Raw genomic sequence first — 21121 nt, forward strand, 5'->3', positions numbered from 1 at the left:
AGTAAGTACAATAAAACAAAACACCTTGTTTTACAGGAATAGGTGTATTCACACTAACAAGAAGGTATCTTTACCAATTGGTGCATTTGTATTCTTGAAAGATACATGTAGAAGAAAATGTTGCTTTGCACTTTTCTTGATGTTAATATATTTTACTGATACACTTCTTTCCTGTCATGTATTCTTAGAGCAATATGTACTGCGGGGAATTAATCTATCAGTGGAGAAGCATATTACGTTGGTCTTATCTTATGTATTTCTGTAGATGTCATATTTATTACACGTATAGTGCTAATTATTAACACCTTACCTGAATTCTCAGCTGTAGAGGGGAAAATGAGATATTTATGTGTTTTGCAATGTTGGTCTTTTTTCTTTGTATTTAGTTATTATGCTGTATTCAACTTTTTCTCCAGCGTGATGTTCTATGTCAAAGACTGCAGCATGCAGCGGACAGAATTATGATTTCTTTGAAAGGCATACATATCAATATGTATTTGTTTCAGCATGGACATTCCTGCTTACTTACTCATTCCTGTGTTTATTCACATCAATGTTTGATTCTGGTCTCCATTATTAGATTGTATAGGGTAGGCTGATTGGTTGCGTGTAACGGACAGGTGTATTTGAATAGGTTTCACTAACCTAATTGTTAGTGGTAAAATTGTTTATCATGATGGCAATAACCATTCGGTAAATTTTGTGTACGTATGAATAAAACAGACAGTGGGAATAGAAGAAACAAAACTGTGTTGTACAGATTTGGTGTGTCATTTGTTGGATAGTGTGATACAAGAACATGAAGCTTACCCCTTCCTATGCGAGGGACTTTGAACAGTGACTACAATACTATGGGATATTCTGTGTCAATCAACACTCAAAGCACACAGTGGGTTTAAAGGGACTGTACAGTACTGGTTGAGGTACGTAAGGATTTAGCCTGCAAGATATTTCAAAGCCACTCTATGAATTGTTAAAGAGCATGCAATGCTTAGGGGAATCAAAAGTTTATTTGATGAAAATCGGTTTTGAAATGACCGAGATATCTAAAAACAGAGTAAAACAAAGACATCCTAATAAAACTCGTGGCCTGTCAATTTTATTAGGATCACCTTTTTGCATATCTCAGCCATTTCAAGGCCTATTTTCATCAAATAAACATTGAATCCTTCTTGAAGTTACATGCTCTTTCATATTTCATAAGAGATTTCTTATTATCTCACCAAAAAATGTTATAAACCTGAATCCTTACCTCAACCAGTACTGTACAGTCCCTTTAATGAGTACAATTCTGTGAATTTTTTTCTCTTGAGCTGGAGTGGCTTGGACTATCAAAACTCTCTACTCACAGCTGCTTTGCATATAAAGGGCCCACAGTGTATTGGCATCTGTGGGATTATACCACTCTGAATATACTTGCTGTTAGTAGTAAACTGCCATCTGCTGGTGGTAATAGGGAGCTTTAGATTTGCGGCATGGATGTTTAGCCAACGATTATGTTTGCCGTTCTCTACCTGCATCTACGCTAGGAAGCAGCCTACACAAGTAAAATGTTGTCCCCATAGGGTCCTTGCATCAGTGCCTCTCTGCATTGTGATTTGAGTGGATGCAAAAATGGCTTGGAACCAACCATGAAAATTCAGACGACGCAAGATCGATTTTGATAAGCAATTTTGTGCTTGCATAGAACTCGATTTTCTTTTCCTCAGAATGTCCGCGTCACGAAATCTAAAGCTCCCTTATGATGAGCTATCACTTTACTGATTTAAAAATTTTTATGATAGAATATCCCCTCACAATCACTGCTGTGGCCTTCAGCCTACAACTATGTGTCCCTGTAACCCAAAAGAAACATTTTGTTGCGATAAATGGTTTCAATAAAAACGAGAGAAGCACTCTGAGAGCGCAGACCTCTGCCAAGCATGCAGCTCATTTCGACCACTGATCTTGTTCTTCCACAGAGATATCAGTTATTTCCACCCATACATACTTATAGCATTGTGTGCTGAAAGCTGCCCGATTTCCCAATATAGAAGCCTTTGTTACGTCATAAACCCTCAGCTGCACAGCGCGCCTCGCCCTAGCAGAAACTAGAGCATGCACTTTAGTGCGCGCATGCAAACCTCAAATACACGCAGCCTGAACTCCCAAATACATTGACCCTACCTGCCAAAATATCAAAAATCCTTCATAAATTCCCCAAAAATTATCAGATCACTACCAAAAGTTAATCATTTGTTACTTGTGTCATTCTCAACCTTTCCTGCAAGTTTCATCCCAATCCGTTAAAGGAAAAGTCCACCTTCATATACGTAAGGTTTGAGAGAATGCAGCAATATTAGCAGAACACGTTGGTGGAAGTTTGAGGAAAATCGGAAAATCCGTTCAAAAGTTATGAATTCTTAAAGTGTCTGCGCAATCACTGCTGGATGAGAAGACTACTACTGTGTATGATGTCACATGCGTACAACGATATAAGGAAAATATAACGAGAATTTCACAAAACTTTACTTTTTGAATAAAGTGCAAATTTCTTCGACTTGTTACCGACGTATGTTAGGGGTAATATTATTCCCCCTGCCTCCCGAAAGAGAGAAGTTGAGTTTTCTTTTGTTATGCGAGAAAAATGGAAATATGTTGAATTTTCTTTATTCTTTCTTTATAGAGTTGTACATATGTGACATCACAAGCTATAGTAGTCTTTTCATCCAGTCATGACTGAGCAGAAATTTCAAAAATTCATAACTTTTGAATGGATTGTACAATTTTCCTCAAACTCTCACTGATGCGTTCTACAAATATTGCTGCATTCTCTCAACCCACATGTCTATGAAGGTGAACTTGTCCTTTAACTACTTTTTGAGTTATTTTGCACACGGATAAACTAACAAACGAACAAACAAACAAACCAACAGTAACGAAAACATAACCTCCTCCCTTGGTGGAGGTAATAACTATTGCATGAAGGAGGCATACAATTCATAATTTGTGGCCAGTACATCACTCATACCTGTGATCCACAAGAAAAGATCGCTTTTGGTGCTAGATAATGCATTGTTAGGGTGATAAATATTGCCAGCATTAGTCTGAGGAAACTAGGAAGTCGGTTGGTCCAGTTGGTGCTCTCATGCAATGTAATTCTTCAGCTATTGGTAATGCAGGACAAACTTTTGAATACAAAGATTTGAGAGTTCATAAAACATGCTCATGGGTACATGTCCCTCTATTATCGACATCACATGTCACACTTTCGCATCGTGTAACTAACTTCTGTAGTATGTACAAAGTCAGTTTATGCATTAATTGAATGGCACATATAGGCGTATAGTTGTGTGTGTGTGTGTCTGTCTGTTTGTGTGTCACTGTGTGTATGTGATTTTGATCAAAGTTTGGCACAGATTATGCTGGTCGGAAGCTGACAATTCACAATCAATGCATAAACACACATCCTCGCCACACCACAATACTCTTGAATAATCCACTGGTGCACGTTGATGTAACAAAACACACAAGTTCACAGTTGTGTCATGTTTTTGTTTTTTTGGCATTTCTATTTTCCACATTTTTGATAATAAATCCCAAACAGATAAAATGGGGATTAATTCAATCAAAATAGACAAGCATTACCTCTATTGAGAGGCCACACAGAGTTATTGTCCCTCGATCCTCTTCGACAGAGAGTCAAGAAACGAGCAGGGAAGAGAGGAAACACGCTACAACAATGACAGAGTCAATGAAACTCATTTGCCTTTCTAAAGTTCCCTTAAGCTTAATCTCATTTCTTTTTGGTAAATCTAATGGTGAACAGCTTTCCTAACACACTTCAACTCGGACTATTCCTCTTTGTGCACCTGATTACGTGTACAGACGTTTCAAGTAAGGAAGAGCAGTAGTGATGTTAAAAAAAATAATAATAATAACTTGATGCCACTAGAGAGAATCTGTCTACAGCCTCACATAGAACCTACAATCTGTTAGCTATACATTTTTTCTATAATTTTTTGTTTCAATTCATGTGGTAAAGTCATCTTATCTGAGATCTGATAGAAAAAGAGTGTGAGAGAGAAGCCATTGAGAACAAGAAGTTACAAATGTGCAAGTTTTGATTCCACTGTCACTATAATCTTCTGATCTTCAGCTAAACATCTTTCAGATGCAGCATTCAAGTTTATTAATTTCATTATACAAGGTCACTCTGTGATCTCTGATATCATTGGATTTCTCATTCTTAACCAAAAATGGATTCATTAAATGTAAGATCTGATATTCATGCAATTATGCTCATCATTTCAACCTGCACATTTCTAATTCCTGTTCCAGATAATGTTCCCCTACAAGCTCCAGACCATAAACCTTTAATCTGTGAACTGCTACTATGCAACTTGATTGGATATGGCAAACTTCTACATGGGTATGGTATACGGCAATTAGCTAGCACTGCACAAAAAAAGAAAAAGAAGGGGTCTTTCGTGGTGCCAAGAGTCTTACAAGAACCCTGAAGCAAGTTGAAGGGAATGCATTTGACACCCTGGCAATTTGCTTTCCAATCTTTTAGCACTTGGGTTCTTCTCCTAGGCATTACAAATAAGAAAACACAAAAACAAACGTGTCACCGGTACCACACTTTCCTCTGCATGTTTACACGTGACCTGATCGCTCAGATCACTCGATTGATCCAAAGTGATTGAGATTTGTACAGGAAAAAAGTGGAATGCTTCTAATCACACAAATCTGCAAAAAACACTGATTCAAAGGTTAATTTGACCTGTCAAAACTTGACTGGTTGTCACACTACAAGACTACAACACGCAAGACTGGAATATTTGCACGGACAGCGTCAATGAGAGTATCACACATATTGTATATACTGGTGCATCTGGACATGCCTTTTTCCACTGTGTGTCCACTGAGGACTGATCTAGCCTCCATTTTTAAGGCTGACTTTCATTATATTACCTGACAGGATATTCAGTTTTGTTAATTTACTCATTCTGAAACTTTTTTTAAAAAGTTCCATTGAGGTCCATATTGCATGAATCTTCGTGGCTTTACAAAAACCAGAGACTCGCTGGAAACACACCGTGACCAGTGTTTACTGTTCCAACAAAATCCAAAGCCCACTGCAGGATAGGGCATATGTGGACAAAATGCAACAACTGCATCTGCTGCAAATAAAAAAAAGATACACTGAAATTAGTGGTGCATCAACTCTCGTTGCTGCCTTGAGCGGCACTATTAGCTGGAGAGGATTAATGGCACACATTCCATATTCTTGATTTATTCGTGGGAACATTGCAACCATCGAAACACAAATATGCCATCCTCCGGCTGAAGGCTTGAATATGACAGCACTCACTACATTGATACTACAGCAACACTGAAGACAAAGGAAAGCAAAATAAATGACAAGAATATCAATAAAAATCAAAATAATAATACATCAACCAAGACTCCCTGCACTCAAATGTTACACAAGTCTGATGGGTAGAGGAACACCACTCCATTTGTGCCCACTTCAAGATTACAAATCATCTATTACAGTCTGCATCTCTCAAACGCAAATAATATTTTCAATTTACATAGGGGGGAAATAGCAACAGCCACAACACAAATATCACTGATCCAAATGGAAGTTTGCCTCCTATTATCAGAAAAAAAAAATGACCATCTCAACAAGAGCCCATAGTCCCTCATTACTCATTTTGCAGTATTTCAGATCTTTTGTTTCATGACTGGAGTAGTAGTAGCACACAGCAAGTCACTGGCTCTGAATCAATTTTTTTGAATATGAATTGCCAAATCACAAGACGCAGAGGGCATTCATGCAAAATAAATGAATGCTTGGCAAACTTTCTTGTCCTTCTTTCTTCGGCAGTCAAGACAATTAATTTGAGGTTTTTAGTTGTTTCTTTTTGAAATTTTCTTTTTGAAATTCTCTTGTTTACATCATGACTAATTAGTGATCCATTCAAGGAATTGTACAGAGAGATAATAAGACTCTTTTTCGCCAAGAAAGTTCATCCGTCTTTTAGGATTTAGATAGTTTGTTCCCTGTCGGAATCGGCCAAAAATTCTAGACATTGGAAAGAAATAGGAACTGGTTCTGACCGAGGCGAAAAAGAGCAAGCAGGCACAGCCTTGGCTGACTCCATTTTGCCTCAGGGGTGAAAACCAGACAGCAGAATCCAGAGGGGCAGGAAGCTCATAAAAATACTCAAACACACACAAACCTTATTACAAAAACGAAAAAGTACACACTATACACAGTTCATACAGGGCATACTTAACAAGTTGATCGGTGCACGTTACTTCAATCTGCAAAGGGCTAATCATTCCACATTAAAAATCTATGTACAATATCTCGACAATGTACTTGCTAAAATTATGATTTCGGTACTGAACAAGCACATGCATGCTGCCTCTCTGGAACGTGCAGGGTGGCCAAGGTTCGGGGAGGTCACAGCACCTTTGCTTTAAGTTAGTGCATATATACAATCAAGCTCTGGTCCTGCTTTCTCATTGGTCCAAATCAAGTTACTGCACATTTCTTTATCCATTCATTTCCATGTCTACGAATTAAGAGAAAAATGGCATGGGTGAGATGGTCATTTTTTTTTTTTTCAATTTCACTTACCGGCACAATATATGCTCAGAACAACGACAAAAAATAAAATATTACCCATAAGTCCACATTCTGACAAAAAATGCCATTCACTGCACTCTAATTTCTTCGTTTCATTTATCTTTTTTAAAAATCTGACACACACTCTCTCTCACTCCCCCATCACTGACCTAAAGAGCATTTCTTATGTTTCAAAATCTGTCACCAACGATGGTATCTATATTCTACAGCAGTGCAAAAAACAAAGATATTCCAAAACTGTACACTACACGTGACATACACAAATGTCATACAAAACCTAGGGCCAATGACTGTATAGACTTGTCTCTATGACTTGTCAGTCTTTTCCATCCACTTTTCAACATCTTGGAAGGTGTCGTTATTTACTGTGTTGCATTGCTCCCTTATGGAAAAAAAAAGAATCCTGTGAATTCTAACAATTATACACCAGTAAAAACAAACACAGAAGTAAAGACTAGCCATCTGTTTTGCAGTTAAAGGGATAGTACAGTAATAGATTGCTGCCTGAAATCATTTTGCATTCACTTGGTGACAGCTTGCCTCCTTGCGAACTATTTTCTCACTCAAGAATGAATAATTTGGGTTTTGTACTATACCAAAGGGGGAAAAAAAAAAACAGAGGAAAGATAAACCGCTTGACACAAGCTTTGAAAATAAATAAGTGGGAAGCCTGGAATAGATACTATAAAAGGGTATTATTGTTATCATCCCCTCCATCAAATTTGAATCAATTTTTTCATCATTTGTGTCTTGTTTTTCACTCATACAACTACCAATTCTGTCAAGGTTTAAGCCACTCAAACCAAACATTTTTTTTTTTTTTTCAAACACGTTTCCTGTAACAAACTTCACATCCATTTTGAGCCAGATGAATTTCCTCAATGAAGTATACATGTTAATTACAATTATTAAGCCTTCTCTGTCCCAATACTGTACTATCCCTTCAAGTGCAGTCTGAATGATGATTTAGTTTATGGATTAAATTGTAATTTCACAGAATTTGACTCAATCCGATGTGCGAAAATCACAACAATTTGTGCCTCTTAATTTTGAATTTAGATTGTCTAGGGCATAATTGACTGCTTTCACCCTTTTCTCTTTATGGGAGCATGAGATAATCAATGTTACTTTTACATCGTCTTCCCCTTTACAAGCATGAGAGAAGGTGACACAATATGGAAGTACATGGGGATGCACAATACATGGACAATGGACATGACAGCAAATAAATAATAATTGTCAATGCATCTCTGATATAATCAAAATCTGTATCTGCCTCTGAACAATTCATTCTATCAAACAGTGTGGTTTCAATCTTAAAACTTGTGCATGCAACAGGTTAAGCACCTTTGAGCGAAACTGTTTATTTCTCGTATCATTCTGAGAAATGCAATTTCCACATTAGGCTCAAAACAATTCATCTGAATAATACTTGGGGTGCGTCGAACTTGCAAACTTATTCCCCTGAATCACACAGTAATACGGATGCACCTGTCTGATCACTGGACAGCATTCATCCTATTATTTATGAAATAGTTGCACTTTCGTACAACAGTGAACTTACGTAACTAATAACCAGTCTTCATTCTTTATCCAAACAAAATGGCAGTTCGATTTTTTTTTAATGTTTTATAAACTTGCCATGTCCAGAAACTACCAGGGGTATCAACACAAATTCACTCTCCATTGAAGCAGCAGAGTTAAGTTCTTCCTGATTCATGCAGAACTGCACACCGATGATGTCACAGCCTGGATTAAAATGACACAAATGCACCCTTGTCAATGCTGAACATTGGGCAAAGTTCACCTGCTCATTTGAGCCATTTGACATACCAAATTAACTGTACTAAATTTTTGGGAGGGCAGAATTTAAAACCGCAAATTGAAAGAACAACTGAAAGAACAGGATATATAAAGGGTCTTAAAGATATTGCAATTGGAATCGGTCATTTTTACATTTATTCCACTTTATCTCAACCTACCCTTGGACTGAATACAGCTGCCCAATTTATGTGGTCGGTCTCTTAATCAATGTGCACATTAGATGGGATAGCCTCCAAAGATATGCATGAACACACACGCATCTGTTAGACCCGTCTCTTGTGACATATTTGGACTGACTTTGGTAGAGTTTATAATACAGAAGAGAAAAGGACAGATCTGTTAATCAGACAAAAAAAGAGCATAAAATACTCCTCACATAACTTTAGGATGTGACATAACAATGATTTATTCTCAGCACAAAAATTCCGAACACGTCACCCATCTTTGCCTCATTTATGATCTGTTTCTTCCAGTGCACTTCTGGTTTTTTGGTGCGTTTGGTTTTTTTTTTTCACAAAGGGGATTAGTCTGGATACAACTTCACAAAATATATCAACTGGCAAAAGATGCAGTGCACAGAGTCGGACATTTTATAGTTTTATTTTTAAGTCATGCCTCCCATGTTATAAAAGCTGAAGTCATCTCCTTTTTGTTTTCATCCTTTCTGGGTATCTTATCTTCTCTTTGCACTCGAAATGGCAAGCGAGCTGAGGAATGCTGTATTAAAAGTGATGTGTTTGTTTCACTGGGTCCAAGAGATTTAGATGTGTTTTCATGTGGCACACACAAACAAACACACTTTGACAATGCCATGAAGCTTTTCACATTTCATACAAAGTGTTTGTGCAGTGTGTACTCATGTCCCATAATATCATCAAGCAAACTGATGCTTAAAGCAAAACCTGCCAGGTGGACTGAAGATTAACTTACTTAAATTATGGTGTCATCACCTCTTGAAATTACATTCATGATTACAGTTGTCATGTTCAACAAATGTATCCTGTTTATTGTGAATCCAGTGGAAATCTGTTTTATTAAAGAAAAAAAACCACAAACTACATCCCCTCCCCCATGTCATCAACTGTTTTACTGCTGTATTCACACAACATTCAATATTAGTTATACAGGGATACTGATGCATAGAAAGTGTGAACATCGCATTTTCCTTGGAGCAGTTCAAGTGACATAGCTGTAGAAACACCACAATGCTTGGAAATTGAATGCCCAATGATCTCCTTTCAATCACAAATAAAGTTCAGTATAATATGGCTCGATGCCATTGGGAATATTCATTAACATGTCGTTAACAAGCCTCTCAAATTGACAAGAATCTAACGATAGGGAGCACACACCCACACTGTCACGGAGCACAAAAGAAACAAGTGTTGCATCGGGGTCTTAGTGTTTTCACGTTTCTCTGGCAAAATAGCATCAATTTTACACACTGTACAAAGTACGAATTACATAGAGATTCAATTCACAAAGAAACAGAAAAACTGGGGCTCAGAACTGCACTTCCCCTTCAAAAAGACAGGGGTAAAGTCAGGGCAACTCAGAGCCTCAGTGGATGAAACACAGGTTGTGTGTATTTGCATACAACTAATTCAATGAAGCTAAAGTGCTCTCAAACTTCTCATTGCCAACACTTCACGAAAAAATACACACACTGAAACAAGACTCTAATAATAGCAAAAATAGCGGACAGCAATTCTAGTAAAACACCCCCAACTGCAAGACAAGTTTGACATTGATCTATTGACTGGACTGCAACGATTTACCTTTCTATGTACAAAAAGGAGTGATTTGTAAACAACACATCAAACAATTTCACCAGAATCTGATGTATGAGGTATGTCTTGAATTGAAAAAAAGATTATATCCACACATAAAAGCCAACAGTTTACATTTAACCTGTCTATACAAGTGTCATATTTCTCTCTCCTAGAAAAGCTCAAAGCACTTTAACTTCATTTCACCTTTAATACTCTTCTATAATTTACAAAGTAGATACAAAAACACACAAAATCCTGCATTTTGTCTTCGTAAATTTTCTTTAAAATTCTCGAGGTCCATATACAAATGACTTTCAAGAAAAAAATTGAGACCACCCTGAGATACCCGGAGCCTCTTGCTACCGTCTTGCTAGGGGGTAGTTCGGCGTCGGATGATAGAGACCTGACGACGGGGGCGTTGATGGGGACGTGGGGAGGGGCATCTCAAATTCTGTGAGCAGTGAGAAGTGGTCTGAAGGGATGCTGGCGTTGGGGCAGCCCATGACCTTGGTCGTGTCGATCCACTCGTGGTCCATCGGACCGAGCAAGCCCAGGACAGACATGGCCTGCCTGGAGAAGAAGATGTAGTCTATGATGCCCTTGAAGTCAAAGGTGTAATTGGTGAAGCGCATCGGGTTGTTCTGGTACACCCTCTTCAGCTGGAACGAGTGCGAGATGTGGCCATTGGCCTCACTATTGGAGGAGAAGTTCCTCAGAACCTTGTAGTTGAGATCCTTGAAGTCTGGGTGACGGACGGAGATTTTTCCCATCTCAAGGTACTCCACAACTCCTGCATGGTGGCAGAATGAAACTTGTCTTGTTGAATATACATTCACGCTTTCATATTTGCAGTTCAAGCTAGAAGACACATCTATATTTGTTTTCATAAGCAACGTCACAACAATCAATATCAATAAGCATGCACATCATAATCAAGCTTCAGCTGAATGCTTTGCATATTCACCAGCAATATATTTGGACTGGATTTATAATATATCATCATATTGAAAAATGCAATAAACCACAAAGACGACTGCAATATGTTTGGCAAGAAGGTGCAAACACTACCTAATAATTTCATTGACAACCTCATCAAGGCATGTGATCACAAAAGCTGTTTAGAAAAAAAAAAGCACATGTAATTACATTTGGACCTCACGCAGATTTCACCAAAATGATCAATTTAGTCATCAGAATTCTCATTTTATCTGTTACACCACACACAAGGGTTGCACATGCATGTCATCCTTTGTAGTGAAAGTAACTTTTTGTAGAATTTGTATGCAGAGGAAAAAAAAAATCTTACAATGATTTTTGTCAAACATTTGGCAATTACAAGCCTTGGTGGTTCACAGAGTAATTACTGCTGCTTCATTACAACTCTAGATTAATTCAATTAAGGGAGAATGTCTTATTCTCTACTGCACAACAAAGTCAGAAATCTTCAGGAATCTTGAAATCAGAAATCTTGCATATTTAACTGCAACTAGTATCACTGTTTTTAGAAAATATGTGACCATGCATCACAAAACGAACAAAAAGTCGCACCCCTTGACTTTTCGTGAGTACTCAAAAAAGGTGTAAGTCAATAATGATTTTTTAATATTTTCTGAAAGAACTACCCTTCTTCTACATTATTCTAAGGTTTGGGATCATAAAATGAATGGGAAAATGCATTGTCAGCTGGTTTATTACAACTCCTATTTTTGTAAAGTAGTGAGATCAGGTATGTCTCAGAGGCCCCTTTTCATTTTTTGATAACGCTTTGCACACTCCTCACTTTCAAGTCTGATTACTTTTGAAGGGATGAGGCTACTGCTTTGAAAGTTGGCATTAATCATGGTCAGAGTGTGTTACTAGAGCATGTCCCTTCATTGTTGTTGCCCCAGTGGTTTACATCCTGTTTTTTGTCCCATTCATCTCACAGCTAGCACAGTTTGGTAAAGACTAAGCGCTTGAATAGACAGATAGACCCTATACTTCAGAGCCTCTTTTCTCGGTTCACACTTTTCCAGAGTGCATGCTTTCTTTCCAATATTTAGATAGGTTCAGAGAGTCCATTTCAATTGATGCATACATCATTTTAAAGCTTAGAGTCTGCTCTTTCAGAATCTGCCTTTAACTAAAAATCCATGTCTGGCGACTTTTTGTTTGTTTTGTGATGCAGGGTCACATACGTCATTTCAGAAAATGCTATCACTTTTAATGAAATCTGTCATGTTCTCTATGTTTAACTTTACTCTTGTCAGAGGAGTGTTTTTGAACATACCGGTACCATGAATGTTTTTTTTCCTGCAGTACTTACCTGAGTCAGGCAAGGAGTTGAGATCCCCACACAGCACGAGTGGAATGGTTCCTGAATCTCTCTGGCTGCTGCTGGCGCCGGCCCCGCCCCCGCCTCCGCCGCCTGGCCGGAAGCTCACCGACTCCTCCTCGATGATCTTCTTCAGCTCGTTCATGAACATCATCGTCTGGATGAGCTTGACGTCGCTGAACTCGGGGTCCCAGTGGATGTGGACGTTGGCCACCAGCAGCTGCTGCCTGGCGTTGGCAGCTTCTTGATGGAAGGCTGGACACAAGATAACCAGGCCAAAAAAGACTATTACTGGAGAATCCTAAAACTCCTCAGTACCACTAGACACACTTGCACATATTATATTTATCAGCAGGATCAATCTCAATGTAGAGCTCCAGGCTTGTCAGCTTGTCATTAATTCATTATTGTTTTTATTGTTGTTTGCTTCCCTTTCTTTGATATTTTCATTAACAACAACTGTCTTGTGTGATTGGCCAGGCAGTTTATATTATAAAGAAACAAAAACAGGATTTACATAATATTCTACACAACAAAGCTATAACAGACAGGTTATCTATGCAATATATTCTGGTAAGGTCCAGCAGAATACAGCAGGTGCTACACGTGTATATTCTATGTGGATGTATAAACATGACACTGATTCTGTGTTAATAGTGTGCACATAACATGGGGCTCGTTTGGAAATGACAAGATGGCTGGGGGATAAGAGAGTCAGCCTGCAGAAGGATCATTTGATCATGCAAAATGTTCAGAGTCCCAGAGTACCACTACCCACAATGTGACAGTTTTGGCATTTGTTCCTGGCATTCAATCAAAAGAGGGCACAGTTCTACACATAGCCTTCCTCTTTAGTCTCTATGACGATTGATTACTGCTGAGAATACATCAAGATACTCCACCATCATTCACCCATCTATCCATCATTATCCATTATCCATCTGTATCTATCCATCTATCTAATCATCCATTTGTCCTTCTATTTATCCATCCATCATTCATCCATCTATCCATCATCCTTCCATCCATCCATCCATCTATACATACATTCATATATTCCTCCACCCATCCATCTATCGATCCATCCACTCATTTACCCCATCATTTTATCCATCCATTATTCATTCATTCATCTATCCACCCATTTATCCATTCATCCATCCATCATCCATCCATTCATTCATGCATCTACGTATTTATCCATCCATCCATCAATACATTCAATATCCATCTATTCATCCATCCATTCATCTGTCCATCCATCCATCTATCCACCCACCCATTTATCCCTCTATCCATCATTCATCTATCCATCTAACCATTCAACAAACCATCCATCCATCCATCCAATTATCCATCCATCCATCCATCCATCCATCTTGTCCTTACCAGAGCCTTCATAGCATCCTTCACGTGTCTCCAGGAGCACGGCCAGCCCGATGTTGTCTTTGGTCATTACCCTGTTAAGCATGTCCTCTGAGCCCTCTGCATTGGCCATGGCCAGCTGGTTAAACTCCACCAAGTGCTCCTTGACTAGCGCAAACCTGAGGGTCAATCACAACAGGGTCACTGATAACTCTCTTCTTTTATCTGCGGTCAGGTGTACTTGATCAATGGTCAAAATGTAATGTTACTGAGTATTCACATGTGCTTTGATAGCAAGCACACACTCAATCAGCATTAGAATTGTTCAGGCTATCATGAGAGAGTAAGAACAACTTACCACGATACACAAAAAATAATTCCAAAAGTGAAATTTGAAGAACTGCACGACTTTCGATCTGTTGGCTTCTCAGTAACTCCTACATATGAGTGCCCAAAGAGCAGCAAGCCTAGCACTACAACAGAAACTCCTGTAGCAAATACAACTTTTAAGCAGAAGCTGAAATCACTGCTTAATCCAGGGATACCAGTGGCAAATTGCTCTTGGGCCGGAAATTTTTTTTTGTGAACGAAATTGATAATTTGCGCACATCACGAGCGCGAAGTCCCTTCGGCCGGGGTCCAGGGCCCGCTCAAGGGCCCTGGAAGCTCTGGGGTTCTTAGATGCTCTCTGGTGCAATCTGAGCATTTCTTAGGGCTCTTCTTCCCTCAAATCTAATCCAGAGAAATGAATTTGTAGCAAAAATAAAGAAGTCCTAGTGCCGTAAACTCCGTAGTTTTGCTTCGTTCAGCTGACTCGATCGACTCACCATACTCTCTCAGCGCTGTAGCTATAGCGAGAGCGCAGCATGATCCATGCACCGCACTATATAGCCTAGAAACACCACACTTTGTTCGATCGCGATCGCACGTGCTGGTATAACGCTTTCCAGACAATAATGTGGTCGTATTCTAGAAAAAAAAAGGAATTTGTAGCAAAAATAAAGAAGTCCTAGTGCCGTAAAATCCGTAGTTTTGCTTCGTTCAGCTGACTCAATCGACTCACCACACCGTCTCAGCGCTGTAGCTATAGCGAGAGCACAGTATGATTCATGCACCGCAACCGCACATAGTACATCGCATAGAAACACCACAGGGCAATTCCATGGGAATGTGGACATGGCACTAAAATTTCAACTTTATCATATTGCAAAAGAATTACTCATTATGTATTACCCATATATTGAAGTTAAAGAAACTCAAAGAATTATATCAATCGGTCAAATATTTCCCGAGAAACAGCTACAAATGTTGAAGACAATTTTTCAGTCATCCAAATTGCTAAAATGCATGCTTAACTTGATGTAATTTTTTTTAAGAGAAAAATTCTGCTAGCACTTCAATTAATTTATTTTAAAGAAGCAAATTGGTTCTACTTCAGTCTCCCATGAGGAAATTTTTATGCCACCTTCAAAAAATTCTAATCACCACGTGAAAGTTCAGCCCTTGAGCCATGTAACGCGAGTTACCGAAACAAGAAATATTTTTCATTCTGAAGGAAGCAGTGGAGGTAATTTGTTGGGAATCATAATTTTCTAAATTCATCACACCCTGATACAGTACACAGGATGTTGACTTGAATAAACACTGTTATCACATTAAAAAATGTCAATGAAAAGTGTAACGCGAGTTACCATGTAACGCGAGTTACCGGCGTGTAACGCGAGTTACCAACTATAAACACAAGTTTCCCCCAACATAAGCAAATTTTAGCACTTAATTGAGCTAGATTGTGGTGAAAACAATCAAATGCAGTGCTATACACACTATGCTGGACTGAAACAAAGGAGGGCAGCCTAATAAACTGTGATTAGCATCAAGGCCACTGATCACATGCCACATTGAAGAGTCTAGCCTGGCTTTCACTGCATGTGTACATGTATCCAGCAGTGAATGAGACCATTGAATTTATCTTTTGAATTTCCTGCATCAGTATTACAGAATTTTTATCACAGAATGCTATAAAGCACAGCAAGTGTTGGTTCTAATCCTTGTTCGGTGGTCTACTGAAGATGACACCTGTCCGGAGATCAGGAGGTTGTGGGTTCGAATCCTGCTCGAGTATGTATACCCATGATTTCTTATCATGGCTACTTAATTAATAAAACACTGATCAATTTAGTGAGCTTATTAACGTTGATGTAGGGCAATTTGTCAATCAGTTGCAATGAAAACATCTCAACGGAAGAATTTCATGAATTTGAATAATTACGCAGTACCCACTGCATGTTATAAGGATTAGAACCAGCACTTGCTGTCGGGCGAAAGTACGGTGGTCTAGTGGAAATGACGCCTGTCCGGTGATCAGGAGGTCGTAAGTTTGAATACTGCTTGAGTATATATGCCCATGACTTTTTTATCATGGCTACTACTAAAACACTGATAAATTCAGTTCTTATTTACGTCGATGTAGGGTAATAAGCCAGTTCGTATACACTGTAGCTCATGTACACATTGGTACAAATGACCTTTCTTTTTTCTCAGTTGGTTCGGCACTTCACTTGTTTTCAAAGCAGCATAATGCATAAGCTTGCATGACATAACAATTCATGGAACTTCTGTTCAAAAAAAGAATGAACTTGCATTTAGATCAGGGGATCAGAATACTCACATCAGTTTATAATTCAGCAGGCATCCATTTCATTGTTTTGTATTGAATGCAGTAACAGCTTATTTCCGTTTATATTGCAAAATACCATTCTTGCTGTCAGGTGGATGTGCTGGCAAGCATCATTTAGATAAGGATCGCATGAATAATCATCGCATCACAGATGCTTATCTCAGTGAATTTACAAACCAAAATGCCTGTTGGTACAAATGATCTTTTTTTGTTCATGCACAAAGTGGAATTACGAACTGGTCTTTTTGTCAATCAGTTGCAAAGAAATGTACTAGTTTTCGCTCCTCACAAAGATAGGATTTGAATTTTTGCAAGATTGTAAGCTGTTTCGTAAACTTGTATAGGGTTTGATACTTTTATGTTTTGTTTTAAAAAGACTTTCAACATTTTTCATCTTTACACTCTGAAACTTACAATGTAATAATACACCTAAATCATCTAGTATATATTCAAACATATTCAAGGTCTCTATGAGGAGTGAAGCTCTTATTAGTCTTAAACACACTCTTCTATTGGGTTTATTAGTAAAATATTTGTTTAACATTTATCCGTTTTACTATCTACACAAATAAGCATCTCTCAGAATATTCAACACAAGATTCAGTGCCATCAGAATAATTGTATGTCATCAATTTGTGTCACCCTGTGTTAGTGGACATAATGTAACGCGAGTTACCGTAACGCGAGTTACCGACATAAAGGCTCCCTACATTTTTCCAGGTCATTGTTACTCAACTTTGATATTGTTAATTTATGAGTCCTAACCCACTATCAATTCAAGGTAGGAAAACTTTTATCAAGATTGTCTAGTATGAGGAGACTTTCCAAAAAGAGGTCTTCATAGAATTGGCCATGTCCTTTTTGTGTAACGCGAGTTACCGAAATTAAATGATTCAAGAATCCCAACATGTTTGTCCTTTATTTTTCTTTTTGGATTCATTTAGTTGGTGTATGTCTACTTAACCCATGATGAAAAAAGTAACATGTAGATCCTACCAATTACAAAGATATTGGCACATTATCCCAAAAATGTACCCATTATTTGTAACGCGAGTTACCGTGGAATTGCCCCACACACTGTTCGATCGCTATCATCGCACGTGTTGCATGTCCCAGCTAGCAGCAGCAACATCGCGCTAGTTTTGCATGACAGTTGTTTTGTGATATTCTCATGCCCAAGTATATGCGAAACATACTACGGAAATCGTGAAAGTGAATGTCCCGTAAGTTTAGATGATATTTTTTCGTTTTTCTTTCTTTCTTTCTTTCTTTCTTTCTCGTGTTTTCCGGCTTTCCCACACAGACGGAAATAATATCACGAAGCCGGAAATTGGACACCAAAATATGAAAAAGCCAGAATTCTGGCTATTGCCGGAAAACTGACATCCCTGTTAATCATGCATTTCATTATAATTTTTCCTCATGAAAATCTACTGCAGCACAGAAAGATTCATGCACTTAAAAAAAAAAGAACTCATGAACATGCACATAAGGAAATCTGGGAAGAAAATAAGATACTGTAAAAAATGGTCAAAAATAAAAGTAGCAGCCTGGAGTAAGTATTTATCATTTTTCTCTGTTTTCCAACTTACTTGCTGGTCCTGAAGAAGATGGCGCAGCCATCGACGTACTTCCTATCTTCCTCGGACATGGTCTTCGCCCTCGACTTGGGGCTGAACACACTGTCATAGCCTTGCTGCTTGAGGGTTGGACTGAAGAAGCTATAATACTGCTCTGTTTCGACTTCCTATTGGTCATAAGAAGAGAATTGGTCGAAGAGCGTGAGAAGTTCTGTCCATCCTCGACACTTCTAATTCCAAGTGCATAATATGTAGATGGTGTGGGCAGTGTATTTACTGATTATTCTAAATTACAAAACACAAAATGACCTTGAAGTGCAATCCACAATTATACACATACACTGCCTAAGACTTTGCTTCCTTCCATGTTAACTCTGTACTCCATTCTGTGATGCCATCATGTGGAAGGAAATAATGCCCCTGCTGTAAAACATTTAGTGCACTATTGCACTGTATGTTTATATTTGCATACAATCATGTTGGCATGCTTTGAAAACATATACAAAAGTGTACACACATTCACATACACATACTATAAAATTACAAACCAGAGTACACACATATACTGCCACATACGTACGCAATCAATAACCTCTTATATATTCATATTCACATGAATTATGGCTGATTGCAAGAACAATACTGACTACTTTATCATGATTATCTGTCCTCAGCACAGTCATCAGTAACCTTCACTTCTCAACAAACGCCGACGCCCATAGGTTACCTACAATCAACATTCAGTCTGAATTGAGTTGCAGCCATACAGATTCTTGCGTGGGTGTGGATGAAAGAATCATGTTCAATGACAATGGAATAAACGACTACCGTTGTAAGAGGTAGTGAATGTAACAAAGAACTTCTCCTCCTCCTCGTCTTTCTCCTCCCACCCCACTTTCATTATTTTCACCTAACAATGTTTCTCATATCATTCATTCAATCCTTCACAAAACGACTCACTTCCATGTCAGCAAAAATCAATGACACCCACAGTTTGACCTATCGGCTCAAAGAAAACAACACACAAAGGATATGTGTAATGCATTGATATCATGTCTACAAGTTATACATTTTTAAACTGTGACAAATAAAAAGTGAAAGGATCATACTCCCACCTTCTAAACAAGTCAAAACTTTGTAAAAACATCAGTGCAGTTCAATGCATTACAAATTGGAATGTAAGAGGATTTCAAAAGGAGCGGTAAGAAGGTATGCTGTTAAGATGAAGCTTTGCTTTGTAATACCATGGATTGCATAATAAATGTACACAATCAGTCGCTAGCAGTCGAGTCCGTACATTGACCGTATGCTACGTGCAAACAAATGAGATGATCTCATGTGCCTGTGCTCAACATGCGGAGTCACATTTTCTCTGTTAACTCATGCACTTCCAGTAATGCGAATTTACTGTGTAGCAGGCATGGGTACAGCACATTTACATGTATGCAGTATCCATCTAATATTCCCCTTTTTATCATGACTAAATATTCTTACTTTACAATAGAAATGCATTTCTAGAGCTTACAGTTGATATTTCTTTTGCCAACACGTAGCATTTACTAAAATAACCTACAAAACTATAGTAGTATCGAGAGGGATATAAGTAGTTCTCTGTGTTATTCATGTATTATCTAATAGAGCTCGCACTGTGCACCGACAAAGCATTGTCGGCTCACTGTTCTGAAAGTAAATGGCGCTGCCACCAGTCGAGTTTTTATTGTTACGTGTGATTGAAAGAATCTTTTCTTCAAGACACAAAACTTTTTAACCACTTTAATCTAATAGATGAGTTGAATTAACCACAAAGTTCAATCATTGACATAATGCCCTTTGCATGTCAAGCTGGTTATCAGCACTATGATTAAAGAAAATCCACATTTGGCAAACTCAAAGCTCTAACGTTGAAAGGAAGCAGCAGCATGGGAAAAGGCCAACCATCTAGATGTTTTTTGACAACAACAGCAAATCACCACGCTTACCAAACATCACACTGTGACATCCTTGATAATGATACATCTAGATACATGTATTCAGGACATGGAAAACCAGACTTTTCTGACAACCTACCCATGCAATGGCATTGATCCTAATAAGCTAACTTGGCTCTCTCAGCTCTCCACATATCCATGCCTGTACAATAGTGTGAGTCCATTAAAATTACAGCACCTACCATCCATTACTGACTGCCCTGTGCAACCTCAACATCACATCAATACGCACACAAAAGACATGACTTTATGAAAAGAACCCTAGGACTGGTCTTTGACTATCACGGCTGCCGTCAGTTGCAACATCCATCAATTTCCAAGTCTCTTTGAAAGGACTTCCATCCATCTCTACTGAACAGTATAGACAGCTGGGGAAATACGATAAGGATTTTATAAGCAGATCAGGCTTCCATTGGAAAGTTTACTGTCAGACACAGATTGGTGCAATTGTCTGATAGCAGCATGCTCAATTTCCTGCCGTGTCCTCATTACTAATTACTCCATTCTTGGTAAGTAGGGCCTCCTAGAGGCTAACTTGGGCTAGGAGGTGTAAGGAAAGAGTCTGCACCCACCTGGAGGCAGATGATGTCTGAGCTGCCTGAGAGAATCTCGTCCATGATTCCCTTCCGTCGGTACTCCCACTCAAGAGCCCACGTTGGGCAGTAGGCGTAGATCTGCTTGGTGGCATACTTGTCACACAGCACATTGTAGCTCATCACGGAGAAGATGGCTGCAGGTGAATTAAAAAAGAGAAAAGGAGCACAAAATTAAATTCATGGGAAACTATCTATATGCTTCACATAATACTTTGGACAATGTGAAGTACTGTATACGCCATACATATGTATATATTTAGCAAGTTTAAAGTTTTGCGAATCGGACTTCCCAATGTTTTCACAAGTGGTTAAATTTGTGATCGTGGAATACAGTACTGTACAGAAAAAATGTATGTATGTGC

The 21121-nt window shown here is 38.5% G+C and overlaps 1 protein-coding gene across 1 annotated transcript in view; it reads right to left on the bottom strand.

Moving 5' to 3' along the window:
• Positions 1–8594: 8594 nt before the first annotated feature.
• The window catches only part of LOC139742921 (CCR4-NOT transcription complex subunit 6-like), a 31769-nt gene continuing 19242 nt past the window's right edge, over positions 8595–21121 (bottom strand). The window contains exons 6-10 of the mRNA XM_071653429.1: positions 20736–20893; positions 18188–18342; positions 13943–14097; positions 12545–12808; positions 8595–11029 (exon numbers count right to left, since the gene is read on the bottom strand). Coding sequence (XP_071509530.1) covers positions 10599–11029; positions 12545–12808; positions 13943–14097; positions 18188–18342; positions 20736–20893 — 1163 coding nt within the window. The 3' untranslated portion in view covers positions 8595–10598. The remainder of the gene's footprint in view (positions 11030–12544; positions 12809–13942; positions 14098–18187; positions 18343–20735; positions 20894–21121) is intronic.

Source organism: Diadema antillarum, unplaced genomic scaffold, assembly GCF_040938485.1.
Source record: "Diadema antillarum isolate AM-2024a unplaced genomic scaffold, OU_Dant_1.0 seq00001037_RagTag, whole genome shotgun sequence".
NCBI lineage: Eukaryota > Metazoa > Echinodermata > Echinoidea > Diadematoida > Diadematidae > Diadema > Diadema antillarum.